Genomic DNA, 27,942 nt, shown 5'->3' on the forward strand with positions numbered 1-27,942 from the left:
CATCCTATGTGCCTTTGTCTTTGATGATTTCAATCTGTACCATTTCACCGTAATAAACTACAACTGTGAGTATAATAGCTTTTCTGAGTTCAGTAGGTCCTTCTGGTGAATCACTGAACTTGAGCATGGTCTTGGGGTCTCTTGAGTCAAGAGCCTAATTACCCTAAATATTTATGAACCTAGTAACAGAGCTTCAAAATACATGAAGAAAAAAGTAATAGAATTTCAGGAGAAATAGACAAACCACAATTATAGTTGGAGATTTAAATAACTGTCTCCCAATAATTGGTAGAATATATAAAATCCTCACAACTGGACCAACAAGCAACATCATGATAAATGGAGAAAAGACTGAAGATGTCAAGGATTTCATTTTACTTGGATCCACAATCAACACCCATGGAAGCAGCAATCAAGAAATCAAAAGATTCATGGCATTGGGAAAATCTGCTGGAAAAGACCTCTTTAAAGTGTTGAAAAACAAAGATGTCACCTCGAAGACTAAGGTACACCTGACCCAAGCCATGGTGTTTTCAATCGCCTCATATGCATTCAAAAGCTGGACAATAAATAAGGAAGACCGAAGAACTAACACCTCTGAATTGTGATGCTGGTGGAGAATACTGAATATAGCATGGACTGCCAAAAGCACGAATAAATCTGTCTTGGAAGAAGTACAACCAGAATGCTCCTTAGAAGCAAGGATGGTGAGACTACATCCCACATAGTTTGGACATGTTATCGGGAGGGACCCGTCCCTAGAGAAGGATATCATGCTTGGTAAAGCAGAGGGTCAGCGAAAAAGAGGGAGACCCTCAATGAGATGGATTGACACTGCAAAAATGGGCTCAAGCATAACAACGATTGTGAGGATGGAGCAGGACCGGGAGCAGTGTTTCATTTTGTTGCACATGGGGTCGCTTCGAGTCGGAACCGCTCGACGGCACCTAACAACAACATAGATGACTTGAATAAAAAAATCATCACCTTGACCTAACTGACATTTTTTGAACATTGTATCCAGCAACTACAGAATACACGCTCAAGTGCACACAGAAAATTTGCCAGGATAGGCCTTATTCTGGGGAAAAAAAACAAGACTTCATATATTTAAAAGGATTCAACTCATGCAAAGTATATCCTCTGATCAAAATGGAATTAAATTTGAAATTAAGAATAGAAAGATCTCTGGAAAACCACTAAATATGTGGAAAATAAATAGCTTACTTCTAAGAAATCCACAGGTAAAAGAAGAAATCAAATAGGATATTAAAAAGGCTTTTCAACTGAAAGAAAATTTAAAAATATTAAAATTTGTGTGATACCACTAAAGTAGAGCTTAAAGGGAAATTTATAGTATTAAATGCCTATATTGAACAGAAAAAATGACTCAAATAAATCACCTCAGCTTCTACCATAAGAAACTAGAAACAAGATCAAAATAAATCTAAAGTAATCAAAAGAAAGGAAACAATAAGGGTCAGAAGAGAAATTAATGAAATAGAAGACGAAAACAAAGAAAAATTAATGAAATGGTAGTTCTTTGAAAAGATAAGTAAAATTGATAAATCTCTACCTAGATCAGACTGATTAGGGAAAAAAATAAAGATACAAATTTCCATTGTCAGGAGCGAGAGAGATGACTGTTGAGGTAACTAAATATTTTTGTTTCTGCACAGTTCGGGCTTTCTGAGCAAATAAACCTGGGATTTGGGTTAATGGAGATTAAAAGTGATTGGATAGCAAGAGACCATCCAGGTAGATACGCTGACGGCATAGAAGCATATGAAGAGGTGTTCAACATCATTAGTCATTACAGAAATGCAAACTGAAACCATAAATGAGATACAACTACGCACTTACTAGGAAAGCTAAAATTTAAAAGACAAACCATGACAAGTGATGGTGAGGATGTGGGGGAACTGGAACTCTCATACACTGCTGGTGGGAATTTAAAATGCTACAACCAACCAGTTTGGAAAACTGCCTGGCAGTTTCTTAAGCATACCTACTATATTATCCAGTCATTCTATTCCTAGGTTTTAAGCCAAAAGAAATGAATCCATATATCTATACAAAGACTTGTACCCAAATGTTCACAGTAAATTTTTTCATTTATAATAGCCCAAAACTAGGAACAATCCAAATGTCCATCAACAGGTAAAAAATTAAAAAGTTGTCATATATGGATACAATAGAAATGAGCTATTGATGCGTGCCATATGGATGAATCTCAAAATAATATACGTGGAGTGAAAGAAGTCAGAACAACAACAAAAAAGTACAAACTGTATGATCCCACTTATATAAAATTTTAGAAAATGCAAATTAATCTACAGTGACAGAAAGAAGACCAGTGGTTTCCAGGGGGTGTTAAGAGGTGAGAATCACAAAGGGGTATGAGGAAACTTCTGGGGATAAAATGCAGGCATGTGATCTAGTTCTGGCTAAAAAGACCTAAGATGAAGCCTGCCAGATGCCGGCCTTCTTATCTTCCGGTACTGTCTTATGATCCTTGCAGTCTAAGCTACTTTCATATCAGTCAACATGCCCCAGAAGTTCCTATGAATGCTCAGGTATGTAGTAGTTACCTCCAGTCTCTTTTTAACCCGTTCCCGGGCCAGAAATCCCAAGGATCCTTTAAGGACTAGTACAGTGATACTCTACCAGGCCAGATGTGAGAATTCCGGAGATATCCATAGACAGTCTGGAGGAAGTGATGGCTGCCACCCCTGAGCCCCCTAGCCTTTCCCCAGAACCAGCAGGCACCATTGCTAAGCGCAGGCTGATGTTCCCCAGAAAAACCTTCTCAGGGTGATTGCAAAATAGGCCATGAGGATGAGGCATAAAAGCTTGGAATCCACCCAGGAAGAGAATAACTCCACAAGGATGAACCCCAAACCTGCAAATAAAGGAACTGCTTCAGTTTTCCCAAGCACAACCTAGGGCTAGGGCTGTTCGTTGACTCTTCTCTGCCTACCTGGGAGGCCTCTGCCAGAAGCTGTGGCTGCTTTTACACAGGAAGAAAACCATGCTTCAAAAGGAGAGAAATATTCCACTTTATTTTCTTGGCAAACTGAAGTAGAACACAAGAGAGTTTAAGCACATAGTAAATGCTCACTAACACCTTCTTTGATTCATGAATAAAATATGAGGAGAAAATTTTATATTTATAATACTTGGCATTTCCTTTCAAAAATTACAGTTTTCTAGTCCCAGCCTCTCTTTCTGATTTACTCTATGAAACAGTTAGTAGGATTTATAGAGTGGAAAGAAGGTGGACAGTTTGAGCTGTCACTATGGCAGGCCCACAGCCAGGCCTCAAGCAGCCTAAGAAGGTGGTATTTACCTCGGTGAATTCATCAAGGTCAGAGTCTTGTTCTCAACTCTGTGAGCTCAAAACCTGAATCTTTCAGCACATCACACTTGCAGCTGCCGAGCCGATGTGAAAAACCATAACTGACAAGTGGATCTGCATGTTCACATGGATAGGATCAGAACATTCTCTGCAATAAGCAAACTAGGGAAAGGCCAGCCATTAATCAAATGTCGCTGAACAAGCATGAAATCAGAACCAGGGGACTTTGTTGATAATTCAAAATTTTTAGAAACAACAGCATCCATCACCATGGTGGAGAAGTCACACGAGCTGACAGCTCCAACCCAACCTTCTTGAGCAGTTTTTGGCCAGGCCTCTGCACAATTTCCTTCTCAGACCCTACTACCACCATATAGGTTTCCATGTGAGCAATCTTCTCCTCTCTCATCTGATGGGCATATTATTTATTTTTAAATATGTTAATCTTTCTATTAGTGTATAGCAAGTCTTGCTAAATCCAAGAGAGCCATTTTGATTTTTCTATCTCTCTGGTCTATATTGATTTATACTTTTACTTGGGGGCCAACACTATCTCCAAGTTTTGGTGGAACATCCCTTTGTTACCCTCAATGCCTCCTAAACATTACCAAAAAAGTATGCAGATGCCAAATGGATGTGGCACTCGTGTCATAACTCCTTTGCTCTATCCATGCTCCAGCATCAGCCTGAGAGGTCGGACCACAAGTCCATACACATCCAGGGACAGAACTGTGATCACAATCTTTACAACAGAACAGGAAACAGGAAACCCTGGAGCCATCTCCATATGCTCTCAATTATCCCTTAAAAACATTCCCATTCCAACCCTTACTACATTAATCATGTAACACCTGGACTACTGCAGACCTCTAAGCCCTCCCTACTCTAGTGCTCCTGCCCACGGCCACCAGAATACACACGCAAGCATACACATATGTATATATGCACCTGCATGCCTCACTGAGCAAAAGTCCTGCTCAATATGATCTCTCTTCCTTTTACTCTCTGGGAGAGAGATTAGTGCATACTATTTGATTTCAGTTTACATATAGCAATAACAAGATTTTCCAACTTTGAGGGCATTTACAAAGGCTTGGAAACCTACACGTATCCTCCAAAATGTGTTTTCTCAAAAGAGGGAGAAAAAGCTTTGTCTCAAAGTCTCACTGACATACAAATGTAAGACTTCTCTTCTGAAAGAAATTTTTAAAAGCCCATTGAGCCACCCAGTGGTAAAATTACAAAAATGTTATGCTGTGAATCCAAGCACCCTGGAGAACTCTCCAAAAGATAGGTGGAAACAGAACACACAAAATTAAGTCAATTTAGGTGTACGGGGCTTTCAAATTCCTGAACTTTCTATAAGAGCATCAGTTCAATGTATGACAGTGATAACTGTCCAAGCTTTCCATTTTCTAGAAAATCTCTTCCAGCTGTTGTTCATTAACAGAAAAGCCTTCTCAAATTTATTTTCTGTGTTTTGGAGTTTATTCTCACAGCTGTGGGTTTTCACAAAGAGTTTAATTAAAGATGTTGCCACAAGAAATATCCAGTGAGTCCACTTCTGGGTGTAAATTATAAGACTTGTGAAAGTCAAACATAAAATAGAAACAGTAGCCATTCCTAGAGGTCTGTAATCAAAGACTTCATGTCTTAATTCAGAGACTATCTGGCTTGGGTTAATGATGTTGTATGAATTTGCTAATTATTCCCTCTTGCAATAGGCATGCTCCTGCAGTGAGTTACATGGTCTCTTGGCTACATGTTTACAACCCTCTGCTTTGCTTTTCTAATTTCTAAAGAATTGAGGGGCTGCAAAGAGGTGATGGCTGGTCAAGACAGATGACCTGCCCTAACTATGAGGCTCCTGACACTTGATTACATCACCATCTATCCCTCCTCAATTCATTCATCAAACCAGGAGCCCAACTCATTGAACATTTTGGTCACAGGCTTAGACTCCTTTTTCTAACTCATTATTTCATTTATTCCTTATATCACACATTTACTCATTTACAACTCATCCATCAAATATTTATTGAGTGCCTTTAACAAACTGGTGGTGCAATGGTTAAACGCTCAGCTGCTAACTGAAAGACCAGGGGTTCAAACCCACTAGCCCCTCCATGGTAGAAAAGAACTGGCAATCTGCTCCCATAAAGATTAAAAAAAGATTACAGTCTCGGAAATCCTATGGCGTAGTTCTACTCTGTCCTATAGGGTCACTATGAGTTGCAATCACTTCATTGACACAATACAACAAAACAAACTAGGGATATAATGACGAGCAAAACAGAGTCCCTGGTCTCATGGTATGGAGACTGTTTGTGGAATGTAGACTCATTTACTCACATATTTAAAAACAAGTTACAAAAAAAGAAATACTAGGAGCCTTGAGAACATTTAACAGTGGAAATCTAATGTAATCTAAAAGCTGGTCAGGAAAAACCTCTTTACTGAGAAAAGGTTCTGTTTAAGAGAGATCTGAAAGAGCAGGGGGAATAAGTTAGGCAAAGATGAATGGAAAGGAGAAACGTATTTCATATAGAGGAACTGGCAGGTGAGGTTGGAAAGCAGTGCGTATCCCATGAGCCCAAGGACTGGCAGGACATAAAGATGGAGGCTCTCTCTGGATAGCTACAGTAGCCTTCTTATGGTCTCTTTGCTTACATTATTGTCATCATCCCAATCTATTCCCAACCCAGCAGCCATAGTGAGTCCTTTAAAACCTAATTAAAATCATGTCATTACTTTGCTCAAAACTCTCCAATGTTTTACATTTCATGCCAAAAGTTCTCACAAAAGCCTACAAAGCCTTACATGATCTGGTCACTTATTACTTCTATGACCTCGTCTCCTCCTTCTCTACCTGGTCACTCACCCATCCCCGCCTGCTCTGGCCTCCCTGATGTCTCAAGGACACACCAGACATGCTCCCAGGCCAGGGCCTCTGCTCTAGCTATTCTCTCTGCTTGTCACGCTATTGCCCCAACATCCGTATGGCTGATTCCCTCACTCCTTCGTGCCAATCTCACCTTTTTTGTTCCAATCTCACCTTCTCAATGAAGCCTATCCTGCTCACTGAATTCAAAAAAAGAAAACTCCCAACACCAGCACTCGTCATTTCCCTTACTATGTTTTATTCTCCTTCCCCGCTACCCCATGGTACTAACACTTTCTAACATTCTGCTGTTCTCAACTGGTTTCCTCTACTCCCGTCATTTAATCTCCCACCTATACATGGATGGATCTCAAACCTACACCTCCCTCAGGGCATGACTGATCACTGTTTAGAGCTTTCAACTCAGTAGTTCAGATGCCTGCTGCCCTAACCATTTCAATAATACATTGAGGCCCAAAGCTCAATATCACAGCTTCTTTCACCACAAACTTCACTTCTGCATTTGCTCCTCTAACCACACAATTCAGTCACCACCACAAAGTGTAGGCAGCTTTTTTAGAACCCCTTCTTTCTTCCCTAAGGCAATTATCACCAATCTTAATGATTTTATGTCTGAAACATTTCTCAACTCTGCCCATGTCCCAGTCTGGTCCTCCCCATCTTTCCCCTTGATTATTCCAGTAGCTTTCTAAATGGTCTTGGCTGTCAAATCCAGCCTCTACATTGCTGTCACTCAAACTATCAGAGAATGATCTAAAATATAAATTTGAGCAAATCACTCCCCTCCTTAAAACTCTTGAGAAGAAAAAACCTAAAGTATTAAGCCTTGCTGAGAAATCCTCTATGACCCAGCTCCTCCCCAGTCCTGCCACCCACTATGCTCCAGTAATACTAGCCTACCTGTGCTCCATCCTCCTTTCTCGTACTCCTTCTTCACCTGCTGAACTCCCACTATCCTTTCAAGACAACACAGGTAGCTTCCTGTGAACCCCAAACTGTAATTAAAACCAGCACCCAGAAACCCTAGTAGTGTAGTGGTTAAGAGCTACAGCTGCTAATCAAAAGGTCGGCAGGTTGAATCCACCAGGCACTCCTTGGAAACTCTATAGGACAGGTCTACTATGTTCTATAGTGTTGCTATGAGTCAGAATTGACTCGATGGCAATGGGTTTGGTTTTTCCAATTTTGGTTTCCTACCAGCACCCTGTGTGTACCTTTGTCTAGTAGAGGCCAAGTTTTAAAATTCTCATTCAAACAAAGGTGAGGTTGAAGTCACATTTCACCACAGCAAAACGAATCCATAGACTGGTAAGAATAACTATAAAACTTTATCAAATATTTTAATTACTATGAGAATTATTATAATTGCAATATGAAAACTTTTAGTAACAAAATTTATGAAACAATTATTTCTCAGCCCTGTCAGTTACTAGATTACTCCTGTAGTCACCATGCCACACACCTGCTTCACTAAATAAATGCTCACTTTTAACTGACATGAGTTTGTATTTTGACATTCCTCACTTTTTCTAACACTTTGGTTTTTTCTTTATACTTTATATTATTATTTATTATGTCCCACTGAAGATGATTTCTCATGCTTATTGTTACAATTATGAGTTGTACCTCCTCATAAAATTTTGAGAAGTAAAGTTGACATGCTGCTTCTAACTCTTTCTCACAGAAAAAGAATGACCAAAGTGGGTTTCCTCTTGGAATATGCTTAGCTTAAATAGAATTAAATAATAATGGTTATTTTGCCTAAGTTATAAATGCTAGTATACACACAAATAATCCAAAAAAGATTAGCTCTATGACATGATCTCATCTGTACTCTTCTATGTTGTATTGTTATTTAAATTATATCACTTACATATGTGTAATGGATTAGATTGTGTCCCCCAAAAATATGTGTCAATTTGGTTAGTCCATGTGTGGTTGTCCTCCATTTTGTGATTTTCCTGGGTGTTATAAATCATAATCTCTGCCTGTGGTTAAAGAGGATTAGGGTGGTATGTAACACCCTTGCTCAGGCCACATTCCAGATCCAATGTAAAGGGATTTTCCCTGGGGTGTGACCTGCACCATCATTTGCCTTTTCAAGAGATAAAAGGAAAGGGAAGCAAGCAGAGAGTTGGGGACCTCAAACCACCAAGAAAGCAGCGCTGGGAGCAGACTGCATCCTTTGGACCTGAGGTTCCTGTGCTGAGATGCTGTCAGATCAAGGGAAGGCTGATGACAAGGACATTCCTCCAGAGCCAACAAAGAGAGAAAGCCTTCCCCTGGATTTGGACTCCTAGCCTACTGGACTGTGAGAGAATAAACTTTTCTTTGTTAAATCCATCCACTTGTGGTATTTCTGTTATAGCGGCACTAGATGACTAAGACGGTATGTTTACTTATATTTAAATTTTTTTAATTTTATAAACATTTGTTTATTGAAACTATATAATGCTCTTCCTAAAGTTATCTAGCTAATGCACTATCTCTTTATCAAGCTATTCCTTTATTTATTTATTTGGAATTGAACATTTAACACCTGAAGCACATTAAAAAAAAAAAACCAAACCCACTGCCATCGAGTCGATTCCGGCTCATAGCGACCCTAGAGGACAGAGTAGAACTGCCCCATAGAGTTTCCAAGGAGCACCTGGTGAATTCAAACTGCCGAACTTTTGGTTAGTAGCCGTAGCACTTAACCACTACACCACCAGGGTTTCCAAAGCACATAAGGATATTTTCATTCTAAGTTACATCTATAACATTTGCCTATATTTAAAAATTAACCTTCAGACATAAACCTTACATTTGAATGTCATACCTTGTTTACATAATATTGTTATGCAGATTAAATATGATGTTAACCTGGTGATCAAACTCCAGTTCAGGGATGCCAGAAACAATACTGAGGGGAACATTTGCTCTTCAAAGGCTGAGACCTGGTAGCAGATTTTGGCTGAAAAGCGAGACCAAGGCTGAACTTGAATGTATCCCTAAGCCCCAGACTGTAATCTCTGGTCTACTTCTCTGTCACTCTACCTTACTATGGCCCTTTGAGGACAGATGCTCTACATTATTAGGTAGGATGTCTGACAAATAGTGAATAATCAATAAACTTTTTGTTGAATAGAACTGTCACCTACCAAGTCAGTGCCAACTCACTTTTGTGAGTTTTGCAAACTGTATATGCCTGGGAAGATTAAATTTGTTCATGCACACTGAAGTCTAAACAGCACATCATTTTGGGTTTAAACAAAAAAAAAAAAGCAATCCTTTACCTTTAGAATCTCTCATCATCCTTTTGTCATCCACATTTCTTTTTATACTTACATTCTGACCAGTTGTTCTAATATTTTCTTTGTTGTTTACTAACACACACACACACACACACACACTCATCTCCATTTTAACTGAGATAAAGGACATATTAGGAAATATTCTAGTAGGATACTTTATACTATAAATATTATTTATCAGATTTTATTCTAAACTAACAGGTATACCATTAAAAAAAATTTTTGGCACATTGTTCTTAAGTACAGGTTCCTGATTAGTTTCACAAATCCTAGGAGGTGCTATAATAATGCACTGCACATTAAAAAATGATCAATGATAAAATAATAAAAATGGAGAAGTTTGAAAAAATCAAAATGGTTACAATTACTTCCATGAATCGCAAAGATTAAAAATAATTTGTATAATCACACCACGAGGCGGAACTTTAAGTTTTAGAACATCACCTTTCAGTTTTTAATTCATACATTTCCATGAAACTTTATTAAGGCACCGCAATAACTAGTAGAATTTGGCTCTATTGGGGGAAAAAAATCTTTAATTAGCCAGATAGCTACTAAATACTATTGTCCTTTGTGTTTGATGATCCCTATGCACAAAGAAAAAGGAGTCCTGGTGGCGCGGTGCTTAAAGCACTAGGCTGCTAACCGAAAGGTTGGCAGTTTGAACCCACCAGCCACTCCACAGGAAAAAGATGTGGCAATCTGCTTCCATAAACATTGCAGTGTTGGAAACCCTATAGAGCAGTTCTACTCTGTCCTACAGGGTCACTATGAGTCAGAATGGACTCAATGCCAACGGATTTCTTTTTCGTGTTTATCCATGAGGGAATCGTGCCTAAAAGCTCTAACATCAATACCTTCATGAATCAAATTGTGTCTAAAAGCACTAATATAAACTGCATATAAGGTTTAATAAACATCAACACGTTAATGAATCAAAATACCCACACAAAAGTCTTAGGTAAGGGGGAAAAAAAAACTCTCAGAAAAATACTTACAATCATTTAACTCAAATGAAGAATCAAGTAAAGATCATTCTCATTTCCCAGTATGGCAGATGCTTTGTAGGACAATGTAGTATTCACAACTCAGCTTCTCATGGTCCCCGAATGAGGACAATGCCGATATTTTTAGAACATTAAGAAGTCTGCAGAAGAAGATAACTGTGCAACTCACGTCCTCATATTTTTATACCACAGCAGCTTGAAGAACACAGAGACTCGGACACTTCTATTTGAATTCACAAGCATCGGAAGTCTTAAAAACTGGCCTGGGTGATATTACACATCATGCCTACACCACACCTGGGGATCATCCTGCTCAAGCTTGTGCAGTCTCAAGCCCATATTTTAGGGAGGAGAAAGCATCTCAAAGAACACATCACCCTTATGTGAGGCCATGGGCATTTTCATAGCATTCATATTTCTTTCTAACTCGCCCGAAGTCCTCCCTCAGAATATAAAGCCCTCACCAACTTCTTAAGTTATTTCACCCCCACTGAAATTCCTAGGAAAAATGAAATCCTTCAGATTTTTGTAGCTATAAAACTCCATTTACATTGGCATTGCAGTCTATTTCTACCTGGCAGCAACATTGATCAAACACCTACATGCTAATGAGTCATTTCCTCTTCTGGAGGAGATTTAAAGCCCAGCTCTACAAAGCAAAATAGTCTGAAAAGCTAGAAAGCTACATACTTAACCAAAAAAAGAAACACTAAACCATCATCTCTCACTGATCGAAAAAGGGCAGAGAAAGTAAAAATATAAATTGTGTATAAGGGTCAATGAACATTAACACCTTTATGAATCAAGACGCCCAGGCAAAAGGCTTAGTTTAAAAAAAAAGTTCTCAGAGAAATGTTTATAATCATTCAATTCAAATGAAGCATCTCTTATTCACTTAAAATTCACAACCTTGTAGCAATTTTCAGCTAAGAAACGAATACACTCATCTCCTAACAAACAAAAATTAGATTTCTCTAATTTAGTACATTATTCTTCACCTTCCTTCCCTTTTTTGTTTCCCACTTATTTTTGGAGAACCATTAATGAAAAGAGAGAAAGGAAAACAAAGAGGAAAAGTATACAAAACTAGTCATTTGGAGATAAAATTGGGATTCTGGGAATTTTCTAATAGTTGGCATCTCTTAAAAGATGTCTTTCAACACAAATTCCTAAATTACTGAATTGTGAGAAGCAGTGAGGGAAAATTCTATTGGAAGCAGTTATAAATTTTAAGTTTCCAGACTTATTTGTAATAGCACAATGCTGGAAACAATATAAATGTCCATCAGCTGGTGAATGGATAAAGAAATCAAAGTATATCTGTACAATGGAATACTACTCAGCAATAAAGATAAATGAGCTATTAATATCTGAAACAACATTAATAAATCTCAAAATCATTTATACCAGGTAAAAGAAGACAAAAAAAGAATGTTAGACAGTATGATTTCATTTATATAAAGTTTTAGAAAATGCAAACTAAATCTATAGAGATATAAATCAGATCAGTGGTGGCCCAGGGAGGGGAAGGGTTATATCTCGTAGAAATACTACGAATTACTAAGAAGTCTCTAAAGCTCCTGTCAAAGTCAGGACGTTAAGCACATGTAAATCGATAAACAGGATAATCTCGAGCACAAGGAAAGACATACAGCTGTATGACATGAGAGCCTTGACTTTCCTTACGATTGTGTATAGAAGAAAAATGTGGCTTTCTTAAACATCAGCCTTTGGATTATGTGGTAATGAAGGACTGAGAAAGTCATAAATAGATGAAATCGTGGAAAATCCCCAATAATAAGAAAAGGAAAGAACAACTACAAAATGAGAAAAATATAGAAGGTTGTTGTTTTCAGGCCTGAAGAACAGTGGCATACATCTACGGTCCCGGAAAGAAGATAAACATGTGAGTTGAGTCTAGGACTGGACTTTCCTGGGGCACTCAGGGCAGGAAATACCAAGTACAGCAGAGATCCTGGTAAGCTGAGGAGACAGGGAGAAGAGTCCCAAGATGCAGAGGGTGGGCAGGGTTTGGAACACAAGTCATTATGGGAATTTATCATGGGTCTTTGGCCAAGGGCTAGAGTGCGAATGTAAAACCCTGCAAGGCCTGGCAGAGATGAGCTGATGCAGACTCGAGAGCAGAACAGAGATAACAAAGGTTGTACAAGACTGGAGAATGCAGTTCTGGTGCAACCTGAAAGATGAGAAGGAGCCATACATTTACACATGCGATAAACCTGAAAGAAGAGCTTTCTAGGCAGAGGGAACATCAAGTGCAAACGCACTGAGGGGAGAACAAGCTCAGCTATTAGAGGAACCGAAAGAATTCCAGTATGAGTATCTTCCAGTAAGCAAGGAAGACAGTGGTAGGATGTTCAAGTTGAAGAAGGAGGCAGGGTCCAGATCATGCAGGCCTCACAGGTCATGGTAAGGATTTGGATTTCATGAGCTATTATCATGACTGAAGAGTAATTGTTTTACACATTTCTCATATTTAAGGAAAGTATTTGCATTAGTTTTTCTAGAGCTTCTGCAACAAATACCACAAACTGGGTGGCTTAAAACAGCAGAAATTTATTGTCTCAGAGTTCTGGAGGACAGAAGTCTGAAATTAAGGTGTCAGCAGGGCAATGATCTCTCTGCAGGTGCTAAGAGGTGCACCTCTTCCTAGGCGGTTCCTGGAAACCCCTGGCATTCCTTGGCTTGCGGCAGCATAACTCCAATCTCTGCCTCTAGCTTCACTTGCCGTCTTCCCTCTGTATCTGTGTCTCTATTCCTCTTTTTATAAAGACACCAGTCATGTTGGATTAAGACCCACCCTACTGCAACCAATCATGGGGATGGTGCAGGACCAGGCCTCATTTTGTTCTACTGTGCATAACTCTAAAAAAAAAAACTTTTTTTTTTTTTTGCAAAACTGTGCATAGGATTACTATTAGTCAGGGCCAAGTCAACAGTACCTAACAGCTCCAGTTAGATAACAGCATCTTCAAAGACTCTATTTTCAAACAAGGTCACAGTCACAAGTACCGGGGTTAGGACTTCAACATATCTTTTTAGGAAACACAATTCAGCCTATAACCATATTTAACTACTAATTTTCACATGGATGGTAGAATTTGGTCTGAGTTTTTGTGTCTGTCTTGCTGACGGATTCCTTATTTTAATGGTCTTCACTTGCTCTTGAAATACCTGAGAATGTGGTATAGTTTAGAAAACCAGAATTTAAAATAGTCACACTTTTCCTTTACAATAATGTCAGTGGGTAGTTTTAATCTCTACATATAGTAACGGTAATAGTTAGCATTCACATGATACCTACTAGTGTCTGATTCTCTTAAGCACTTTACATATATTTTAAGAAAAACCAGCGCCATCGAGTCGATTTCAACTCATAGCAACCCTATAGGACAGAGTAGAGCTGCCCCACAAGAGTTTCCAAGGAGTGGCTGGCAGATTCGAACTGCTGACCCTTTGGTTAGCAGCCGTAGCACTTAACCACTATGCCACCTGGGTTTCCATTTACATATATTTAGTCATTTAATTTTTACAATAATGCTAGTAACAATAGCAGTAATAGATACTACTACTATTAACAGATGAGGAAACTGAGACACAAAGAGATTTGGAAACTTGCCCTAAATCTTGTGAATACCAGAGCCGGGATCTGAACCTACATAGTCTAGCTCTAGGGTCTGTTCTTCTACACTTTGGTTTCTTAGAAACTCCATTCCTATTTTTTCCCATATGTATAATTATATTCCTAACCCTCACTTTTTCTGCCTTTGACAAGTAATGGGTGAGAAGGATCAACCTAAAACATAAACATCAGACCCCATACTGTCAATCTGACTGATTTAATTCCCAAGGATTAAGCACTGTAGCATACATAGCTGGAGTCTATCAATAATTCCCAAGAAAGGTGATTCAATCAAATGCAGAAATTATTGAACAATGTCATTAATGTCACACAAAAGTAAAATTTTGCTGAATATCATTCAAAAATGGCTGCAGCAGTACATTGACAGGTAGCTGCCAGAAATTCAAGCCGGATTCAGAAGAGCACATGGAACCAGGGATATCATTGCTGATGTCAAATAGATCTTGGCTGAAAGCAGAGAATACCAGAAGGATGTTTACCTGTGCCTTACCGACTATGCAAAGGCATTATTCGACTGTGTGGATCATAACAAATTATGGATTACATTGCAAAGAATGAGAATTCCAGAACACTTAATTGTGCTCACAAGGAACTTGTACACAGATCAAAACGCAGTCGTTTCGACAAAAGTGGGTACTGCGTTGTTTAAAGTCAGGAAACCCTATTATACTATTAACTTTTTACTGAATCAACAATAAATTGCTAGGATTTTTTAACTCAAGTTAGAAAATGTTATTGCTCCTGCTAAAAAATTTAATCAATAAAAATGTCGATAACGTAGTCTTCCAAACCACAAATCACTGAAGCATTTCACTCACAATAGACTAACAGAGTTTCAAATATTTCCTTTCCTTGATGAATTTCTCACGATCCACTTACATTGAACAACCTAAATTTTCCACTGATGGCATTTCTCTACAAGTTACCTAAAAAGTCAACCAGAAATAAGGATGGCATTGATAATGATAATAATAGCAGCTACCATTTACTGAGGGGTGCTATGTGCCAAGCACTGTTCTAAATACTTTGCATACTTGAAACAACCTCATGAGATAAGTGGCATAATATTTCAATTTCCAGATGAGAAAATGAAGGAACAGAGTGGTTAAGCAACCCTCCCAATGTCACACAGCCAGTAATGCTGAAGTCAGAATTTTACCCCATGCAGATAGGATTCAGAGCCCACATCTTAATCACAATTTTAACTGTTAATAAATCATCTTTTCCTTTCTGATCATCTACAAATGATTCTATTCAGTACTAAATATCAAATAAAATTAGTATTAACTCTCTCTTCTACATGTCGTTATGCTGAGCATTGTGGGGCTACAGCAAAATGTTGACATGGATACTGTGTCATATGGTCAAAATATCATGAGAAAGAAAGTTATAGCCAAAAAAATCTAAATGAGAGTTGAAGACAATAAAAAATACATTCCAAAAGTCATTGCATATATTAATCACCGAATTAATTATCTATTTAATAAGTGCTACAGAAGCTTAGGGAAACCCTGGTGGCATAGTAGTTAAGAGCTACAGCTACTAATCAAAAGGTCTGCAGAACAAATCCACCAGGCACTCCTTGGAAGCTCTATGGGGCAGTTCTACTCTGTCCTATAGGGTCACTTTGAGTCAGAATCAACTTGATAGGCAGTGGGTTTATAGAAATTTAGAGAGTCCTGGTGGCGCAGTGGTTGAGCTCAGCTACTAACCAAAAGGTTGGCAGTTTGAATCCACCAGCCCTTCCTTGGAAACCATATAGGGCAGTTCTACTCTATCCTGTAGGGTCGCTATGAGTCAGAATCAATCAACTCAAAGGCAATGGGTTTGGTTTTAGTTTGATATGGAAGTTTAGAGGCAGGATAGAGAGCTACGGGTATAGACTATAATTCTGACATGCCCACTCACCAGCTCTGGGATTTGGTCAAGCCAAGTAGCCTCTGGGAGCATTATTGCTTTAATTTGTAAAACTGGAATAATGATATTAATATCTGTGCTTTTTTTTTTAATTGTGGGTTACAATCCATTAGTGAGACATAAAATCAATAAAATGGGTCAAAACGGCAATTTTATTTTTAAAAATGGAATGGAATGGAAAATATTAGAGATCTTCCTCATAAGTTTCTTGTAACTTTCAGTTAGTTGTTTTTGTTTGTTTGTTTTGTTTTTTGTTTTTTGTTTTTTTAAGTATTTGTGTATATGTGAGTATGTATACAGAATCTGGTGTAAAATGTGTTTCTTACTATGAAGACAGTCATAAAAATTTGGAAGCCACTGCTGTATTTCCGACTTGGATAGAGGTAGCAGGAAATAATGAGTTAGATTCTCTGTGCCCTGTAAAATCTATCTAAAGGGGAAGAAATAGTTTTCTTTATGCTATGAACACCTGAAGTACAGCAACTATGTCTTACTAAATTAGTATGCCCGGCACTAGCACAGAAGTACCTGACATAGAGCCAGTCTTCAAGTAATGACAGAGAAATAGATGAATAAATGGAAATATCCAGAGAAATTTTAGGAAATTAGAATTTACCTAGATTTTAAAGAAGTGATTTGACTGGAATAATTTAAAGAAAGAAGTAACGAGCAGTCTCAGAATTCATTATTTCATTTCCTGACCACATACTAGAGCTGGAACCAAAAAAGCTTTCTACTCAGAGCAGGGAAATAATAAATTGAGTGACACTGCAAAGCCAGGATGGTGCCCCTAGGGAATCGATCCCACACTCACCCCTTTGAATAATGAGAAGGATCCAGGTCCTGAAGCCTGAGGTTGGAAGGTACGCTGAGGACAACTTGAAAAGGGCCAATATTAATTCCTTTTCTTGGAAAAGATAAAATTGGAAAGTTGTGATTAATGCTTCCTCTTTTAAATGGGTACAGAGAACAAAGGTTAGACACTACTTAAAAAGCAAAGGGTCAGAGAACCAGGAATTAAAAACCCAGGCTAATTCCCAAACAAGCATCTAATTGCATTCTGCCTTTAAGAAGTGTACCTCAGAACTTCTTAAAAATCCCTCCAGAGAAATCAGTAAGTCATTATTCCCCTAAGCAATGTGTGCATACACAGTGCTGAACCAGGCAGAAGTTCAGTCACAAACCAGTACGAGGAAAAGCAGTTTATCTGTATCTTGGGGCATTTATGCCTATCCAAAGCACCGGATGCTTTTTTTTTTTAATAATTTATTTAATTTTTGTTGTTGCTGAAAATGTACACGGCAAAACATACACCAATTCAACAATTTCTACATGCACAATTCAGTGACTTTGATTACATTCTTCGAGTTGTGCAATCATTCTCATCCTCTTTTTTTGAATTGTTCATCATTAACATCAATTAATCACTACCCCCTAGGCTCCCTATCCAACCTTTCCAGTTGCTGTTGTCAATTTGATCCCATATAGATAGGTCTTAAAAGAGCATAATGCTCAAGGCAGACATTCTTTACTAACTCAATTACACGATTGTTTGGTTTAACGAAGATTTCAGAAAATATTTTTGGTTTAAGGTTTAAAGACTATCTCAGGGTAACAGATACAGTAAAAACCATAAGTAACTGAAGTTTAGGACCCTGACATAAGAAATAATAATCTTCTTGAGTCATTTCAGCACTGCCAAGGACAGTTAACAATATGTGGTTTGCTGCAAACTTCCATCATTACATTACTGTCCTCAAGCTCTCCTCAAAACAGATGTTGACTGAATAGTTTCTGGCTCCATTTCTTGTAAATACAGGGAGAACTCACGGAACATATGAGCTTAATGATGACTAAAAATACAGTCTGAGGAGATGGGTAAAATTACCAGGACCTGACACATTTGGCTTTTTAAAAATAATATAAAGTTAAAAAAATTGCCACTTTTTTTTTTTTTAAACTAATTATAAGGCACACAGATTCATGATACTCAGGGGAAAAAAGTATATGCAAAAATCCCACAACCCTTTGATAAATGCGCTGTCTACATTTCGGTGTTTTTTTTTCCTGTATTTTTCTATAAATTTGTATTTACAGATTATAGACACACACAATTAATATCAGTTTATCCAATTTTGTGTGTTTTTTAAATTTTAGATTATTATTAACACTTTTCTATGCCATTAAAAATGCTCCCCAATAGCAATGAACACACCTAGCTCCCATATCTTGGTTTCTAATATCAGTCTTGGAGAAAAAGCTGATTCTAGTATTGTTGTCATTGTTAGGTGCCTTCAAGTGGCTTCCAACTCACAGCAACCCTGTGTACAACAGAATGAAACACTGTCTGGTCCTGCGCCGCCCTCACAGTCATTGTTATGCTTGAGCTCATTGTTGCAGTTACTGTCTCAATCCATCTTGTTCAGTGCCTTCATCTGTTTTGATGACCCTCTACCTTACCAAGCTTGATGTGCTTCTCCGGGGACTGATCCCTCCTGGTAATGTGTCCAAAGTATGTGAGACGAGGAGCATTCTGGCTTTACTTCTTCCAAGACAGATTTGTTCATTCTTTTGTTCATTCAAAATTCTTTGCCAACACCATAATTCAAAGGCATCAATTCTTCTTCAGTCTTCTTTATTCATTGTCCAGCTATTGAATGCATATGAGGTGACTGAAAACACCATAGCTTCAGTCAGGTGCACCTTAGTCTTCAAGGTGGCATCTTTGCTTTTCAATACTTTAAAGACATCTTTTGCAGTGGATTTGCCCAGTGCGATGCATCTTTTGATTTCTTGACTGCTGCTTCCATAGGTCTTGATTGTGGACCCAAGTAAAATGAAATCCTTGACAATGTCAATCTTTTCTCCATTTATCATGGCGTTGCTTATTGGTGCAGTTGTGAGGATTTGTGTGTGTGTGTGTGTGTGTTGAGGTGTAATCTTCATCAGTGAGTGCTTCAAGGCCCCTTCACTTTCAGCAAGGAAGGTTGTGTCATCTGCATAACACAGGCTGTTAATAAATTTTCCTCCAATCCTGATGCCCTGTTCTTCTTCATATAGTCCAGCTTCTCAGATTATTTGCTCAGCATATAGATTGAATAAGAGAGAGGTGTGGGGAGATTCTAGGATTAGGACAGGAAATAGACAAGATGTGCCTGGGGTATCTTATAGTGCCAAAACGTAGGGAAGAGTGAAAGAGAAAAAAAAAAAAGAAACAATGGCCGGGGTATGTCAAAGGGAAACAGGAGTCAACTGAAAGAACTCCTAAATTGGAACAATCTAAGCAACAAAATAAATAAAATAGTGTCTTAGTTATCTAGTGCTGCTATAACAGAAATAGCAAGTAGGTGGCTTTAACAAACAGAAATTTATTTTCTCACAGTTCAGGAGGCTAGAAGTCCAAATTCAGGGTACAGGATCTAGGGGAAGGCTTCCTCTCTCTGTCAGCTCTGGGGCAAGGTCCTTGTCTCTTTTCAACTTCTGTTTCTAGGCTCCTTGGTGATCTTCATGTGGCATGTCATCTATCTTCCCTCATCTCAGTTTGCTTCTCTGGCCTAATCTGCTCATTTTATATCTCAAAGTTGATTGCTGATTTGGCCTTACTAACATAAAAAGAAAACCCTACTCCCAAATGGGGTTACTTCTACAGTATGTGGGTGAGGAGTTACAACACATATTTTGGAGGGACACAATTCAATCCGTAACAAGTAGCACTGAGTTATAACCAAAAGCATAAAATAAATTCATAAGTAAGTCCACCCAATACAAATAAATGATTAAATAAATAAGTAAATAAGGTACAATACACAAATCTCCCATGTTGAAGAATTCCAAATAATTTATGTAAATACTCCACCTTCAAAGACATAGAGCATAACCGCAAACTCTTAAGTGCAGGATGCACATAGTAACTTCCTTCCAAAAAATCTAGTATGGGAAGCAGGCGAGGGGGTGAAGAGTAACTTAACAGTGGAGAAACCTGACAAACATTACCTCAGCCAGGTGATCAAGGTCAAAACCAACACAAAAAAGTCATGCTGATGGAAGGTACTCTTGATGTGATGTGGTGAAAATGAATAAAGTATGAACTTGAAGTTAATAATAATGTATTAGTATTGGTTCATAAATTCTAGCAGATACTATAGTAATCTATTAATAACAGGGGAAATTGGGTACAGGGTATACAGGAACTCTCTGTACTATCTTTGAAATTTGTCTGTAAATTTAAAATTGTTCTAAAAAATAAAGTTCAAGAGGCAGGAACAAGATGGCGGAATAGCCAGACGCTTCCTGCAATCCCTCTTACAACAAAGACCTGAAAAAACAAGTGAAACGATTATATTTATGACAAGCTGTGAGCCCTGAACATCAAAGACAATGTCAGAAAATGAACTGAGCGGCAGAGGAAGGAAGAGACGGTTCAGAAGCAGGGAGGAGTTACCAGACCTGAATCGCCAAGATCCCTCAGGCACCATTCCTGAAAGTGGCTGCAGCGGGCTGGTAGTAGTGTTTGGCTACAGTTTCCTGAGGAAGAAGCAGCCAGCCGCAAAGCCTACTCACAACTCCGGAACCAAAGAATAATGGCGCTCTCAGCAAAAGCTAAGTACTTGCTATATTTTACTGCACTCCCTACCCCCAAGCCGGTTTCAGTGGCTGTTGATTTCCCTGGGCCTGAAATAGGCCCTGCTAAGCACCCTAAACCATCCTCCCAGCCTTGGAGAAGGAATAAATTCACAACTGGGGGAAAAGATAATTTGCTAGCTCCACTAACCAGAGGAGCTGAGGAGAAAAGCGGCTCCTGTCCAGGCATAAACGGTCCATGGACTTTGAATACCTTTCCCCCCTGCATGGACCTGTGAGGGTCTATTTCAGGAGAATAGGCCCTTGTCGGCAGACTGCAGCCACTTTGGCTGTACGGTGAAGAGGTGGGTGTTTGATATTTGACACTCTTTGCCTATTAAACTGGGTCCTCATCTACCCACATCAGGGGCAAAAGGACTGGTGGCTCACTCTGCCACCCGCGACAGGGGTCCAAGGATAATTGATACCTCCCAGTCCTTAAAACCAAAAGCATTCGGTGCTCACGGTCCATTTGCAGAGCCCACCCACCTGTATGCTCTAGGGAACAGAGAAGCATTTTCCTCACAGACATTTGCAGGATGGTTCTCAGCCTCCTGCCTTGATCAGAGCATGACCCCCTGCTGCAACCAGATACCAGTACCTACACCAATCACCCCAGACCCTCTAACACCATAGGACAGAGCCTGTACCACACACTTCATGATCAGCTACCTGGAAACCTGAGCTGAATTCATACAAGAAAAGTGAATGAACTCCTACACTGATATACCTGGTAACAGCTCTAGCCATCTGGTGACAGGATGTCAAAGCTTCAAAGGTGAAAATAATCAAACTAGCTCACTGAAGGAACCCATTTGGGCATATCAAAACAAACAAAGCAAGAAGCTATGACACAGTAAGCAAACATAAAATAAACTAATACAATAACTTACAGATGGCTCAGAGACAACAGTCAATATCAAGTCACATAAAGAAACGGACGATGGTCGCCTCAACAAGCTCTCAAAACAAAGAATCAATGGATCTTCTGGATGAAGGTGCCCTCCTGGATGCCAAATTCAAAAGAATATACAGAACACTTCAAGACATCAGGAACAAGATTAGGAAGGCGATCAGGCAATATGCAGAAAAAGCCAAGGAACACAAAGACAAAGTAGTTGAAGAAATTAAAAAGGTTATTCAAGAACATAATGAAAAATTTAATAACCTGCAACAATTCATAGAGAGACAACAATCAGAAATTCAGAAGACTAAAAATAAAATTACAGAATTAGACAACTCAATAGAAAGTCACCAAAACAGATTTGAGGAAGTGGAAGGCAGAACTGGTGAGTTTGAAGATAAAGCACTTGGAACCAATATATTTGATGAAAAATCACATAAAATAATTTTAAAAAATGAAGAAACCTTAAGAATCATGTGGGACTTTATCAAGAGAAATAACCTATGAGTGATCGGAGTACCAGAAAAGGGAAGGATAACAGAAAAAACAGAGAACTGGTGAAGAGTTATGGCAGAAAGCTTCCCTGGTATCGTGAAAGATGAGAAGATAACTATCCAAGATGCTCATCAAACTCCACATAAGGTAGATTTGAAAAGAAAGTCACCAAGACACATTATAGTCAAACTTGCCAAAACCAAAGACAAAGAAAGAATTTTAAGAGCAGCTGGGGATAAATGAAGAGTCACTCACAAAGGAGAGCCAATAAAAATAAACTCAGACTACTCAGCAGAAACCATGCAGGTAAGAAGCCAATGGGATGACTTATTTAAAAAACTGAAGGAAAAAAATTGCCAGCCAAGAATCATATATCCAGCAAAACTGTCTCTCAAATATGAAGGTAAAATTAGGGCATTTCCAGATAAACAGAAGTTTAGGGAATTCTTAAAAACCAAGCCAAAAGTACAAGAAATACTAAAGGGAGATCTTTGCTTAGAAGGTCAATAATTTCAGGTATCAACCCAAGACTAGAACACTGGGCAGAGCAATCAGATGTCAGCCCAGACAGGGAAATCATAAAAATAAATCAAGATTAAAAAAGAAAACAGTCAAAACAGGGAAACAGCCATGTTATTATGTAAAAGGAGACAACATTAAAACAATAAAGAGGGACTAAGAAATGTAGTCATAGATCTTTCATATGGAGAAGAAGACAAGGTGATATAAAGAAAAAAAAATTAGGTTTAAATTTAGAAAAATAGGGGTAAATATTCAGGTAACCACAAAGCAGACTGACTATGCTACTCATCAAAATGAAATTCAAGAAAAAAACAGAGACTCAGCAGAAACAAAATCAACAAAAACGAATAAGAGGAAAAGACAATATATAAAGACAAACTACTTAGCAGAAAAAATTAAGTCGGAAAAAGAAACTGTCAAGAACACAAAAAAAAAGACATCAAAATGACACCATTAAACTCATATCTATCTATAATTACGCTGGATATAAATGGACTAAATACACCAATAAAGAGACAGAGACTGGCATAATGGATTAAAAAACACGATCCATCTATATGCTGCCTACCCTAGACACACCTTAGACTTAGAGACACAAACAAACTAAAACGTACAGGATAGAAAAAAATATATCAAGCAAACAACAATCAAAATGAGCAGGAGTGGCAGTATTAATTTCTGACGAAATTGACTTTAAAGTTAAATCCACCACAAAGGACAATGAAGGACACTATATAATGATTAAAGGGACAATATACCAGGAGGATACAACCATATTAAATATTTATGCATCCAATGACAGGGCTACAAGATACATAAAACAAACTCTATCAGCATTGAAAAGTGAGATGGAGAGCTCCACAATTATAGTAAGAGACTTCAAAACACCACTTTCGGTGAAGGATAGGACATCCAGAAAGAAGCTCAATAAAGACATGGAAGATTTAAATGCCACAATCAAACAAGTTTACCTCACAGACATATACAGAACACTCCACCCAAAAGCAGCCAAGTACACTTTCTTTTCTAGTACACATGGAACATTCCCTAGAATAGACCACATATTAGGTCATAACTCAAGCCCTAGCAGAATCCAAAACATCGAAATACTACAAAGCATCTTCTCTGACCACAAGGCCATAAAAGTAGAAATCAATAACAGAAAAACCAGGGAAAAGAAATCAAACACTTGGAAACTGAACAATACCCTGCTCAAAAACGACTGGGTCATTGAAGACATTAAGGATGGAAAAAAGAAATTCATAGAATCCAAGGAGAATGAAAACACTCCCTAAAAGAACCTTTGGGAGGCAGTGAAAGCAGTTCTCAGAGGTCAATTTATATCAATAAAAGCACACATACAAAAAGAAGAAAGGTCCAAAATCAAAGAACTATCCATACAACTTGAACAAGCAGAAAGAGCGCAACAAAAGAAACCCTCAGGCACCAGAAGAAAGCAAATAACAAATATTACAGCAGAATTAAATGAAATAGAAAACAGAAAAACAATTTAAAGAGTTAACAAGACCAAAAGCTGGTTCTTTGAAAAAATTAACATATTGATAAAACATTGGCCAAAGTGACCAAAGAAAAACAAGAGAAGAAGCAAATAACCAGAATAAGAAATGAGATGGGCAATATTACAACAGACCCAACTGAAATACAAAGAATCTTATCAGATTACTATGAAAAATTGTACTCTAACAAATTTGAAAAACTAGAAGAAATGGGTGAATCCCTAAAAATACACTACCTACCTAAACTAACACAAACAGAGGTAGAACAACTAAATAGACTCATAACAAAAGAGGATACTGAAAAGGTAATCAAAAAACTCCTAACAACAACAACAAAAAAAAAAAACCTGGCCCAGACGGCTTAATTGCAGAGTTCTACCAAACTTTCAGAGAAGAGTTAACACCACTACTACTAAAGGTATTTCAGAGCTTAGAAACGGACGGAATGCTCCCAAACCCATTTTATGAAGCCAGCATATCCCTGATACCAAAACCAAGTAAAGACACCACAAAAAAAGAAAATTACAGATCTATACCCCTCATGAACATAGATGCAAAAATCCTCAAAAAAGTTCTAGCCAATAGAATTCAACAACATATCAAAAAAATAATTCGCCATGACCAAGTGAGATTCATACCAGTTATGCAGGGATGGTTCAACATTAGAAAAACAATTAATGTAAGTCAAAGTATCCCTATTTGCAGATGACATGATCTTATACACAGAAAACCCTAAGGAATCCTCAAGAAAACTACTGAAACTAATAGAAGAGTTTGGCAGAATATCGGGATACAAGATAAATGTACAAAAATCAGCTGGGTTCTTCTACACCAACAAAAAGAACATCAAGGAGGAAATCACCAAATCAATACCATTTACAGTAGCCCCCAAGAAGATAAAATACTTAGGAATAAATCTTTCTAGAGATATAAAAGACCTATACAAAGAAAACTACAAGACACTACTGCAAGAAACCAAAAGAGACCTACATAAGTTGAAAAACATAACTTGCTCACGGATAGGAAGACTTAACATTGTAAAAATGTCTAGTCTACCAAAAGCGATTTATACTCACAATGCAACTCCAGTCCAAATTTCAACGCCATTTTTTAATGAGATGGAGAAACAAATCACCAACTTCATATGGAAGGGAAAGAGGACCCAGATAAGTAAAGCATTACTGAAAAAGGAGAACAAAGTGGGAGGCCTCACTCTACCTGATTTTAGAACCTATTATACTGTTACAGTAGTCAAAACAGCCTGGTACTGGTACAATAACAGATACACAGACCAATGGAATGGAATTGAGCATCCAGACATAAATCCATTCACATATGAGCAGCTGATATTTGACAAAGGCCCTAAGTCAGTTCAATGGGGAAAAGACAGTCTCTTTAACAAATGGTGCTGGCATAGCTGGATATCCATCTGCAAAAAAATGAAACAAGACCCATACCTCACTCCATGCACAAAAACTAACTCAAAATGGATCAAAGACTTAAATATAAAATACAAAATGATAAAGATCATGGAAGAAAAAATAGGGACAGCGCTAGGAGCCCTAATACATGGCATAAACAGTATACAAAACATTACCAACAATGCAGAAGAGAAACTAGATAACTGGGAGCTCCTAAAAATCAAACACCTATGCTCATCCAAAGACTTTACTAAAAGAGTAAAAAGATTACCTACAGACTGGGAAAAAATTTTTAGCTATGACATTTCCAGTCAGTGCCTGATATCTAAAATCTACATGATACTGCAAAAACTCAACAACAAAAAGACAGTTGAGTTTAAAAAATGGGTAAAAAATATGAACAGGCACTTCACAAAGAGGACACTCAGGTAGCTAACATATACATGAGGAAATTCTCACGATCATTAGCCATTACAGAAATGCAAATCAAAACTACAATGAGATTCCATCTCACTTCAACAAGGCTGGCATTAATTCAAAAAACACAAAATAACAAATGCTGGAGAGGCTGTGGAGAAACTGAACATTTAAACACTATGTTGGTGGGAATATAAAATGGTACTACCACTTTGGAAACCGATTTGGAGCTTCCTTATAAAACTAGAAATAGAATTACCATACGATCCACTCCTTGGAATAAATCCTAGAGAATTAAGAGCCTTTACACGAACAGATATATGCACACCCATGTTCACTGTAGCACTGTTTACAATAGCAGAAAGATGGAAGCAACCAAGATGCCCATCAATGGATGAATGGATAAATTATGGTATATTCACACAATGGAATACTACACATCGATAAAGAACAATGATGAATCCATGAAACATTTCATAACATGGAGGAATCTGGAAGGCATTAAAAAAAAAAAAAATTTTTTTTTTTTTTTATAAGACCACTATTATAAGAACTGGAGAAATAGTTTAAATAGAGAAGAAAATATTCTTCAACGGTTATGAGAGGGGTGAGGGAGGGAGAGAGGGAGATGGGTTTTCACTAATTAAATAGTATATAAGAATCATTTTAGGTGAAGGGTAAGACAATATACAATACAGGAGAGGTCAGCACAACTGGACTAAACTAACAGCAGAGAAGTTTCCTGAATAAACTGAATGCTTCGAAGGGCAGCATAGCAGGGGCAGGGGTTTGGGGACCACGGTTTCAGGGGACATATAAGTCTATCTGCATAATAAAATCTACTAAAAAACATTCTGCATCCCACTTTAGAGAGTGCCTTCTGGTGTCATAAACACTAGCAAGCGGCCACCTAAGATGCATCAATGGGTCTCAACCCACTGGGTACAAAGAAGAATGAAGAACACCAAAGACACAAGGTAATTATAAGCCCAAGTGACAGAAAGGACCACATAAACCAGAGGCTACATCATCCTGAGACCAGAAGAACTAGATGGTGCCTGGCTACAACCGATGACTGCCCTGACAGGGAACACAACAGAGAACCCCTGAGGGAGCAGGAGAACAGTGGGATGCAGACCCCAAATTGTCTTAAGCAGACCAGACTTAATGATCTGAGACTAAAAGGATGCCAGAGGTCATGTTCTCCAGACCTTCTGTTACCCCAAGACAGGAACCATTCCCAAAGCCAACTCTTCAGACAGGGATTGGACTGGACTATGGGATAGAAAATGATACTGGTTAAAAATGAGCTTCTTGGATCAAGTGGACTCATGAGACTATGTTGGCATCTCCTGTCTGGAGGGGAGATGAGAGAGCAGAGGGGGGTCAGAAGCTGTCCGAATGGACACAAAAATAGAGAGTGTGCTGTCTCATCAGACAGAGAGCAATTAGGAGTATATAGCCAGGTGTTTACAAGTTTTTGTATGAGAGACTGACTTGATTTATAAACTTTCACTTGAAACACAATAAAAATTATTATTAAAAAAATAAAGTTTATTTGACAGCGCATAACAAAACAAAATGCTTTGAAAACATTTTGAATGTCCACATAATAATCGAGTTTATTTATTGTAATTATTTAAACATTCCTCTATTGTTGGAAATTTGAGCCATTTCTAATTTTCCCTGTTAAAAGTAACAAAGTGATGAAAAATTCTACATACAAATTTGGCTCATACCTTTGATTATGTCTTGAGAATATATTTCTGGACCTTCATGCTACTTTTAAAAAGTTAACACAGTTACGTACAACAGCTATAACTGCAGTAATAACCAGCAGCTGATATAACCCAAAGTCTAAAATAAATTCATAAGTCATACTGACATAAATAAATGATTAAA

General features: G+C 38.1%; 1 protein-coding gene across 5 annotated transcripts in view; it reads right to left on the reverse strand.

Moving 5' to 3' along the window:
- The window catches only part of MCTP1 (multiple C2 and transmembrane domain containing 1), a 632,230-nt gene that overhangs the window by 567,891 nt on the left and 36,397 nt on the right, over positions 1–27,942 (reverse strand). The window contains exon 1 of one of the 5 annotated variants that reach the window (XM_064274173.1): positions 10,555–11,145. The exons of the other annotated variants lie outside the window; for them this stretch is intronic. Coding sequence (XP_064130243.1) covers positions 10,555–10,560 — 6 coding nt within the window. The 5' untranslated portion in view covers positions 10,561–11,145. Of the gene's footprint in view, positions 1–10,554; positions 11,146–27,942 lie in introns of those variants that run through there. 5 annotated transcript variants of the gene reach the window in all.

The sequence above is a fragment of the Loxodonta africana genome, chromosome 2 (genome assembly GCF_030014295.1).
Source record: "Loxodonta africana isolate mLoxAfr1 chromosome 2, mLoxAfr1.hap2, whole genome shotgun sequence".
Classification (NCBI taxonomy): domain Eukaryota; kingdom Metazoa; phylum Chordata; class Mammalia; order Proboscidea; family Elephantidae; genus Loxodonta; species Loxodonta africana.